Genomic DNA, 10,616 nt, shown 5'->3' with positions numbered 1-10,616 from the left:
TTGTCATCCTCTCGGTGGCTTGCAACCGCCACCTACAGACGGTCACCAACTATTTCATCGTGAACTTGGCCGTGGCCGACCTCCTACTGAGCGCCACGGTGCTGCCATTCTCGGCCACCATGGAGGTTCTGGGCTTCTGGGCCTTTGGTCGGGCCTTCTGCGACGTGTGGGCCGCGGTGGACGTGCTGTGCTGCACGGCCTCGATCCTCAGCCTCTGCACCATCTCCGTGGACCGGTACGTGGGCGTGCGCCACTCGCTCAAGTACCCCGCCATCATGACCGAGCGCAAGGCGGCCGCCATCCTGGCGCTGCTCTGGGCCGTAGCGCTCGTGGTGTCCGTGGGGCCGCTGCTGGGCTGGAAGGAGCCTGTGCCTCCGGACGAGCGCTTCTGCGGCATCACAGAAGAGGCGGGCTACGCTGTCTTCTCCTCCGTGTGCTCCTTCTACCTGCCCATGGCTGTCATCGTGGTCATGTACTGCCGCGTGTACGTGGTCGCCCGCAGCACCACGCGCAGCCTGGAGGCAGGCGTCAAGCGAGAGCGGGGCAAGGCCTCCGAGGTGGTGCTGCGCATCCACTGTCGCGGCGCGGCCACGGGCGCCGACGGGGCGCACACGACGCGCAGCACTAAGGGCCACACCTTCCGCAGCTCTTTGTCGGTGCGTCTGCTCAAGTTCTCCCGCGAGAAGAAAGCGGCCAAGACGCTGGCCATCGTCGTGGGCGTCTTCGTGCTCTGCTGGTTCCCTTTCTTCTTCGTCTTGCCTCTTGGTGAGTGACCCCTTTGCCACCAGTGCCTCCCTTGCTCCCCAAGCCTGTGGCGGTGCCTTCGTGGCACCTGCACTTGGATGACCCTCCACCTGAACATGGAAGGTTGATTTCACAACTTTCCTGGTCTATTAAAAACATGTGTGTACATGCCACTTTGGGACAGGGTGGGCCAGAAGGAGAGGCTCTTCTTGCTTTGCTGGTTTTGTTTCACAGACAATCCAACTTTTCTGCCACTCTCCTCTTCCATTACAAACCTTGGACTTGCGCTCCCCACCCCTCTAAAAATAAAAGGTCCAGGGAACTCCGTGCAGCCACCTGCCCATAGCATGTGGTCAGTGATACATCCCCCAGATCCCACATATGCTCCCCACCAGGGTGGTCCACAGAGTGAGTGGGCCTAAACGTATCCATTTGTTGCGGGCAGCAAGTCCTGGCCAGCCAACACACCAGCAGTCACTAGAAGCCCAGCTTTCTCCGGCACTCATTCAGTTTGGAAACTGGCCTCGTTGTGAGACCCCAGCTGGTGCCCTAGGCTCTGGCTTCTGAAATCTCTTGGAAGGGAGGAAGGCCATGTGTGGGTTGAGGAGGGGAGAAATAGAGAGACTGAGAGAAATTATCCAATGGAAAGCTAATACTGTGATGGTCATTTCTTACATTTACTGAGTTTGTTAGCCCTCTCCAGGACCTTTTTTGTTTCTTTCACAAGCTGCCCTGCAGTCCTGGGAGGTAGGCAGCTGTTCTCAGAGGCTGGGGCTGGGGGCTGGCTCAGCGCAGGAGGAGAAGCAGCACGGCGTTTCTGCCCTGAGTCACTTTACCGTGGCTGCAACCTCAGCGGGCTGCCTTTCCCAGGCCTGGCTCCTTCCACGGGGTGCAGCTGAGTCAGGAGAGAGACAATGGCCTCCCCCTTGCTCCCCTGCGGTCCCTTTCCACACAGCAGGCACACTGGCCTTTATACATTATACATCGGATGTGTCACGCTCCTACTAAAACTCCTCGATGCTTTCCCACTATCACAGGAACAAAATCCACACCCTCCACCATCACCTAGGAGGCAGTGACCTTCAAAGTTATTATTGTCCACACCAAAATGGGACATCATGAATGTTTGCACGAGGGTCATAGGCAGAAACAGGGGCAATTTCAGACATGTGGTCCCTCCTGTAAGGGAGGTCCCAAGGGAGGGGTCGCCACCCTTCTGCCCTCAGGGTCTGCCACCCTCCCTCCTGTACAGTGTTCCCTGTCTCCTCTGTCTCTCTCCAGGTTCCTTTTCCAAGTTCACCCCTGTCTCTGGGCCTTTGCACTTGCTGTTCTGTCTGTCTGGACTGCCCTCCTGGCTGACTCCCCATCCTTTGGGTCCCAGCTTACATGTTTCCTTTTCAGAGAGGCTTTCTTAAACCCAGCCACACCAGCTATTGTCCTTAATTTCTTGCTTAAAGTATATGATTCTTTCCCTTCACTAAACCTTAAGCTGTGTGTGTTGCTTGACTTGGTGTCCGACTTCCCCCACTTGCCCCAGAGCACTCTGTGTGTTGCTTGACTTGGTGTCCGACTTCCCACACTGGCCCCGGAGCGCTTGGAGGGCAGGGCTGTGTCGACTGGGTCCTCATCAAACTCACAGTGCCAGCACAGCGCCTGCCATAGGACCCAGGGCTCTGGCTCCATACCGCATGTGTTAGAATCCTAGCTCTGCCTCTGTCTTACTAGCTGTGAAACTTCAGGCAAATCCCTTAACCCTCTGTGCCTGTTTCTTCATGTGTAAAACAAAGACGGTGGTGATAGTAATAGTGCCCACCTCGGAGGCCATTGTGAGAATTCGGTCAGCTGTTATGTGTGCACATAAGCATGGCACATGAGACGTCACATGTAAGCCATTGCTTTTTCCCCAGATGCTTAATGAAGGGTAAGAAATGACTAAATTGCCCACCTGGAAATCATCCAGTCCAAGGCCACTGCAGAGACAGGGGTGAAGAATGGGCTGTAAATGACACTTGGATGAAGGGACAAATCCACAGGTAGCAGAAAGTTAGTGTGTCCCTCCTTCAGCCATGCACTACCCAGGATTTGGAACTCCCCAAGCTCACCACGTAGGCTCCATCTCTCTGACCCCTGCCCCAGCCTTGCCCAGCTGTGCCCTGCTCCTGGGCACCCTCATTCCACCCCCTGCCCCTCAGTTCACACTGACTGACATCCCCTATGTTCAGAATGTCACCTCCTTTTTTTCCTCTTAACTTCTGTTTTAAATCGTAGTTACAGAGTAACGTACACATAAGGGGAAAATATCGTGACAAGTACACTCGTACCTGACAGGTGCACGTGTCCCCGTGATCACCCGTACTGGACAAATGTCAACGTGTTGCCATGTTTGCCTTACATCCCTTGCTCTCTTTTCAAAAAACTGGAGCACAGCCATCGCTAAATTCCTACCTTCCCAATTCTATGCCCTCCTCCTCATCCCTGCCTCCTCTCTCCCTGCCTCCACAGAGGTAAATCTGGTATTTATCACTCCCATGCACATGTATATACTTTTATAAATATCAGTATCCATAACAAAATAGAGCATTGTTTTGTGTGTCGTTAGAATTTATAGAAACGGCACCATGCCATGCATAGCATTCTTCAACTTGCCTTTCCCACCCAACATTACACCACCTAGATTTATACATGCTGGGCCATTTTAATGACTACATTTGAGTGTATTCCACTGTGAGTTGGTTAACACAGTCTTCCGTTGAATGTTGGTTTTTTCTAGTTTTTCATGGTTGCAATCAACACTGGCAAAAGTCTACCGTTTTGTTTTGTTTTTGTTTTGTCCAGATCACATATCCCCCTCTTCCAGGAAGTCACCCCTTAATTTCCATAATCTTTGCCCCTTGGTGGCTTGCACTGCCTTCTCAATCTCTGCGTTTCTGCTGCTCCTTACACGTGGCATGGGGACCCTGGGGGGTAGGTGTTCTTGTGTCCTCCTTCTTTGCTTCCTGTTAGTCTGTGCCTCACTGCCAGCCTCCTGGGGCACCACTCCAGGCATCCGGAGAAGAGCCCAGGGACGCTGGAGGAGCTGAATTGAGTGGAATCTGGTAATTATGAACAAACAGGACAGAGGCCGAGCAAGGACACAGCCAAACAGAATATTTCTATCTGCCCCATGTGATTTGGAAGGCAAATGGGAAGGCAAAGCCTGCTGTCAGAGGTTGTGCAGGAGGGAGGGGGGCCAGGATGTCCTGATACCCCTCAGCCCTGCACCCAGGCCTGGGAGAAGTGAGGGGCTTTTGAAGGAACGAGGAACTTATAAGTAGCAAATTGGGAGGAAGGGGTATGTGTACTCCAGAGGGCTGATGCATCTTAGTACAGAGGTCCTAGGTATGTGGTGGGGAGTGTGAAACATTGGGAACTTGGGTATGGGGGTCACGGGGGTGAGTGGGTGCAGGAGCATGGGATACAGTCTCCCTGAAAGAAGATGGAGGGAAAAGAGAAGCAAGGAGCTGGGATGAAGCCTTGGAAGCTCTGGCTTTGAAAGAACCTGAACGCCAGCAAAGTGACATGAAGGTTAAGAGCACGGCCAAAAGTGCACATGCCCTATAGCAAAAGAAAAAAATTTTAATTTAAAAAAAAACTAAAGAAAGAAAGAAACAGGATAGTAGTTACCTGCAAGGGTGCGCTGAGCAGAGTGCTGGAGACCTTCCGAAGGGTTGAGCATAGCCTCCATCTTGACCTGGGTGGTGATCACACTGGTGTATGCATAGGTAAAGTCACCAAGCTGTACTCTGAAGTCTACACACCCGCTAAACTGTACTGTCTCTGTGTTGTGCCTTACTATGGTGAGAGAAGCATTAGGAGGGAAGATTGCATCATGCTGAGAAGTTGGGATCTGGGACACTTTGTTGGCCAGGGGCACAGAGCGAATTAGATGTGTGTGTCTGAGAATTGGCCCTGTGCCAGAGAACCCATCTTCCCAAGGCTCCCTGAGGTCAGGAAGGGGACTGGAGATGAAAAGGAAGAGGCAGGATGGAGGTACTTTGTGGCAGGGTTTCAGTGATGGCATCACTGTCCCTGGTCTAAAAGCCTGCAGAGGGGGCTGGCATTACATCTCCTGTCTGTACCTTTATGGCCCCTAATACATAGCAGGTGCTCAGTAAATGTATGCCGAGGAAGAAAGTGACAAAACCCCCTGGCCTCTTCACATCCTGCCATGCCCAGGTCTGAGTGCCAAAGCGTAGTCCTCTCTTTATTTTTAAAATTATATTTCATTATGATGAGAACACTTAGCATGAAACCTACATTCTTCACTTTTTCTATAGGGCTCATGCACTCACTAGAGAGACAGAGAGAAAAAGCAAGAAATCGCCCCCTCCCCAAAGGGGGTTGGTCACGCTGCAATCTCTTCTCCTTCATTCTCCTCTCAGGATTTTGAGCACACGTGCATACGTGCCTGGCATGAGTTTCAAGCCTCCAGGTCCATCCTGGACTTGAACCATGGTCAGCCATGTGGGAGTCCAGCAATGTAACCATCACAACATCTGTTGGTCCCTCTTCACAAAATGTTTAATGTGCGTACCGTATTGTTGTCTGCAGGTACAGTGGTGTACAGCAGATCACTAGACCACGCTCTTGCTGAACTGAAACCTCGTGCTCACTGATTAGTAGCCCCCATTGCCCCTCCCTTCCGCTCCTAGCAACCCCATGTCACACTTTGTTATTTTTAAAGTTAGTTTATTTATTTATTCCATGAGTGAGATAGAGAGAGGCAAGAGACAACACTTCCAACGGAGTCTTGTCTTGATGCTTCGATCCTCCCCCGAGCCTCAGCCAGTTCCAGATGATGGGCAAGTGTGTGCCCAGCATACTCAGGAAAGTCCCCAGACTTGAACTGGGAACCTTCCCATGTGGGAGTGCCTCACAGAGCACTATGTTTTACTGCTGAACCTCCCTCTGGCCCTTCTTTAATATCATTAATTGGACTATTTCAGATATTTCATGTGAGTGGACTCATGCACTATTTGTCCTTCTGTGGCTAGCTTCTTTCACTTAGCATCATAGCCTTCTAAAGTTGACCGTCCTTACTAGTCACACATTGATGGGAACCTCCCATTTATGTGACCTAAAAACCGTTTGTACACATACATCTAACATTTATTATGAATTATGAAAGTATCTATTATGAATTAACATGATTATTATGAATAAACAATGACGCTAGGATTTTTTTTTAATCTTACCATGGGAAGTTTCATAGACATACATAAGTATGTAGAGTGAACAGTATAATGAATCCCCTTGGACCTATGACCCAGCTTCAACCTAAGGCTAATTATCTTGGTTCATCCTATCCACACCCACTTTAGCACCACTATGGACTATTTTGAAGAAAATTCTCATGTTACATCATCTGTAGATTCCTCAATATACATTTCTAGACTATAAGTACATTTTTTTGTTTGTTTGTTTGTTTTCACTTTAGGGCACTTGTGCTCTCACTGGAGCAAGACAGAGACAGACAGGGAAAGTGAGAAATCACCCCCTTAGGGAGAATGGCCATGCAGTAATGTCTTATCCACCATTCTCCTTCTGAGATTTTGAGTACACACATATACACAACCAGTGTGATTTTCAAGCCACTGGGTCCAAGACTCAAACTGCAGTCAGCCATGTGGGAGTCTAGCTCCTTAACCACTATGCCACCAGCTGGCCCCTAAGAACTTTTTAAAAAGTGGGACCAGCAGTTAGCGTAATGGCAATGTCGCTGAACTCCCGTATAGCCGACCGCAGTTTGAGTCCCGGAACTGGTGGCTTAAACTCACACCAGGCATGTGAGAGGAGAATGGAGGAGAAGGGATTGCAGCATGGCCATCCCCCCTGGGGGATGATTTCTTGCTTTCTGTCTCTCTGTCTCTCTCTGTCTCTCTGGCAAACGCACACGTCCCATAGCAAAAACCTCTCCGAAAAAAAAAAAAAGTAACCACAATCTATGAAAACACTTAGTGTTCAAATGTCACTAATTCTCTCATAAATTTTTAGTTTATTGGTTTGAATTAGACTCTAAAAAGTGGTGCATACATTGTATGTGCTCTGCTTGTGCTTAGTAATTTCCCTTCCCAACTTTTTTTTCCATTTTTTTTTGTGATGAAATCAGATGGCTTGTCAGCAGATATTTCCCACAGTCTGGCATTTGCATCCGCATCATGTCATTTAACATGTTCTTCAATTCCCTGTACTCGTGTAAACATTAACACGATTCAAATTCAGTGGAGCAAATGGTATCATGATGTCAAGATTGGTCAGGGCTCTGGGGCCAGCGGGTGGGTGGTGGTTGAGGTGCTGGACTCCCACATGACTGACTACGGTTCAGGTCTTGGACCTGGCAGCTTGCTTTCTCACTGTCTTTCTCTATATATCTATCTATGGTGAGTGCATGTGCAGTATAGCAAGTTTAAAATAATAATAAATAAAATTAAATAAATAATTCTTTTTTAAAAAGATTGGTCAGGCTTCAAGTGCTGACAGCCTGATCTGTTCATAATAAAGTGGCCCATCAGCCTTCTACCTGCTGGTTCTAACAACCATTGAGCATGGCCTGGATCCGTTGTATTGCTGGGGATTATCGTGGCGATATTCTAATTTTTTTTTTTTTTTGGAAGAGGTTGTTGCTATAGGATGCGTGCACTCACTAGAAAGAGAGAGAGAGAGAAAGAGACAGAAAGCGAGAAATCACCCACAGGGGGCATGGCCACATCACAATCCCTTCTCCTCCATTCTCTTCTCGGGATCCTGGGCACACACGCACACACACCCCATGTGAGCTTAAGCCACTGGGCCCGGGACTCAAACCACGGTTGACTACATAAGAGTCCAGCCATGGCCATTATGCCAACTGATGGTCCCTTTAATTCTATCATTTTCTCTGTACTTGTTCATTAGGATTCCAAGAAGAATTTGCCACTGATAGGTTAAAGTAGAGTTGATGCTGGAAAGGCAGGAGAGATGTTCAATGTTCCTTTTTATTAATCAGAAGATGGGCCAGTTCTCTAGCATTCTTTCCAAAGAGGACCACTGAGATGTCTTTAGTGCTGGGATAATGTTGTGAGTTTCAGACACTCTTGCTGTTCGACACAGACATCAAGGTTTCTGAGTTGGCCAGTGGGCGCCCTTTCAAATTGGTTCCTGAGATCTTTGGCACAACCCAGAGAATCTTGAGCACTTTCTCACTTTCTGGTCTGATGAGACGTTTCAGGCTCAGCTTGTACTTTTTCTGCCCTGAAATTAAATATTTCAGTAAAGGGCCCTGGTTTCTTTGAATGGAAAATGACAAGTTGGAGGCCATGACAAGTTGAGCTCTCAGCTGTTCATTGATACTAAGCAAGTTGCTGATTCAGTGGACAAAGCTACAAAACACATTGCATTGAGATGGGCTTCTGTCCTTGGGCAAATCCCTTTCCCCTGAAGTTTTTGTCCTCTTCCCAATTCCTGCTTAATATATTTGCCCCAAAGAGCCAATGAGCTGTTCATCACTGCCTCTTTCATTAAAGGCCTGGGTACCGGAATCACTAGCTTTCTCTCCCATTCACATCCCTACCTGGTCACTGTGTGACTCCATAGCAATGAGGCTGAACCATGTTGATACTCTGGCCTCCAGACTACAGTGACTTCCCTCTTCCTCCCTTCCTCTCAGGGCCATGCCTGGCCCATGTGCCCACCTACACACCTCCCCTCAAATCCTAGTGAAGCCCTGCCATGGAGTCCTTTGGCTCCTGTCCTCCCTCCTGGGTTCCCATCACACCTGCTCATGGACTCCAGTCTTGATCAGCTTTCATCTCTCTGCCTCTCACCTTGTCCCTAGTCAGTTGTGCCCCCTGGCTAGTCCCATGCTCTGTCAGTTCATCTTTTTTTTTTTCTTTTTTTTTTTTTTTTGAGAGGTTTTTGCTACAGGGTGTATGTGCTCTCACTAGAAAGGCAGAGAGAGAGACAGACAGAAAGCGAGAAATCACCCCCCAGGGGGGATGCCCACGCCACAATCCCTTCTCCTCCATTCTCCTCTCGGGATCTTGAGCATGCACGCACACGTGCCCGGCGTGAGTTTAAGCCACGGGGTCCAGGACTTGAACCGCAGTCGACTACATGGGAGTTCAGCAACATAGCCATTACACCAACTGCTGGTCCCATCATCTTTGACCATCTTTAACTTTCTTACCTCCAGCTACTTCTGTAAGCCCCACACCATAAATCAGACCAGGCCTCCTGTGGTATGCAGTAGTGTTCTGGTAAATGTTTAACAACTGGTTCTGGGATGGAGACTGATTTACAGCATTGCCCACTTTCATAATGTTTTAGTCTATTATTTTCTTGCAAGCAAGTATCTGAGACCAGATGATTCATAAAAAACAGAGGTTTATGTGGCCAGCAGGTGGTGTAGTGGTTAAGGTACTAGACTCCCACATGGCTATCTGCAGTTCGAGTCCTAGACCTGGCAGCTTGAAACTCATTCCAGGCGTGTGTGCTTGTGTGCCCAAAATCCCAAAGGAAGAATAAAGGAGAGGGGATTGCTGCATAGCCATCCCCCGGGGGGTGATTTCTCACTTTCTATATATATCTCTCCAGTCAGTGCCCAATAGCAAAAAAGAAAAAAAAAAAAAAAAACTTTCTCTCAAAGAAAAAAGCAGGTTTCTTTGGCTCATGATTCTGGTGATTGGAAAGTCCAAAGACGTGGCATTGGCTTCACTACATGGCAGACCGAAGCACATGCAGAGAGAGCGAGCACACAACCTGTGGGCTGCCATCTTACTTTTCTTACAGCCTGCTCTTTGAGATTTAACCCATTCCCACTAGGGTGAGAATGCACTCTCTCCCATGAGAAGGATCTATTACGAGGGCGGCGAGGGCACTGCCTCTGTGACCCCCGGCGAAAAAGTCCCACCCCCTCTCACCACCATTACTTCAGATTAACCTTTGGGGGACAAACCACAGCCAAACCACAGCACATGGTATAAAGATTCACACCATGGTCAATTTCAAACTACCAAAGAGACATCAATCACCTCACAATCTCCTGACATTTTAACAGTCATCTCTCACATGCCAGTGCAAACCAGGGTCTAGCTATATATTTGCTGAAGGAAAATCATACTTCCTATAACCAGGCCACTGCCTAGGGCAGCCTATGGGGTCTCCCCAGAAGCCCTGTAGGTTCCCTGTCTCCTCTGACTCTCCCTTTCAACCTTCTTTCCTTTCTATAAGGTTTTACTCTGTCAGTTACCTCTCAGCCCTCCTCATTTTCACCTCTCCTCTGCGCATGCAGAAGGCATAAGGACACATCTGGAACTTTCTTAAAGATGCTTCTCCCTCAACCTAGTGGCCGTCTTCGTCCTTGTTAGAGTGACCTCCTCATTGTTATCTTCCCTCCCTCTCACCTCCTTGCAAGAGTATCCCTTGTTAGGCCAAGCCTGCTGCTAAGACACCGTGTTCTGCAGGCTGGGACCACATGGGCACTTGTGCTCGATTTCTGGTACAACCTAAAAACCAGCTGTGGTGGTGTGCACCTGTAATCTCTGCAACGTGGGGAGGCTGAGGCAGGAAGACCCTAACAGAGACCTGTCTAAAAAAAAAAAAGAAAGAAGAGGCCAGTGGGTGGCATGGTGGTTGGAGTGTTTGACTCCCACATGGTTGACTGTGACTCCCCAGACCCAGTGAGCTGAAACTCAGACCAGGTGCATGTGTACCCCAAATCCTGAGAGCAGAATGGAGGAGAAGGAATTGTGGCACGGCCATCCCCCTTGAGGGGTGATTTCTCACTTTCTCTTTCTCTGTCTCTCCAGCAGGCACACACACCCTATAGCAAAAATTTCTCAAAAAAAAAAAAAAAA

At 48.9% G+C, this 10,616-nt stretch overlaps 1 protein-coding gene across 1 annotated transcript in view; it reads left to right on the top strand.

Annotated features, from left to right (window-relative positions):
* Nucleotides 1-2: 2 nt before the first annotated feature.
* The window catches only part of ADRA1D (adrenoceptor alpha 1D), a gene marked incomplete at its 5' end in the record, with an annotated part of 32,917 nt that continues 22,303 nt past the window's right edge, over nt 3-10,616 (top strand). Inside the window, one exon of the mRNA XM_027766470.1 lies at nt 3-765. Within this exon, the coding sequence (XP_027622271.1) occupies nt 3-765 (763 nt within the window). The remainder of the gene's footprint in view (nt 766-10,616) is intronic.

Source organism: Tupaia chinensis, unplaced genomic scaffold (assembly GCF_000334495.1).
Source record: "Tupaia chinensis unplaced genomic scaffold, TupChi_1.0 Scaffold143574_1, whole genome shotgun sequence".
Taxonomy (NCBI): Eukaryota; Metazoa; Chordata; class Mammalia; order Scandentia; family Tupaiidae; genus Tupaia; species Tupaia belangeri.
This window is presented reverse-complemented; position numbering and strand designations above follow the sequence as displayed.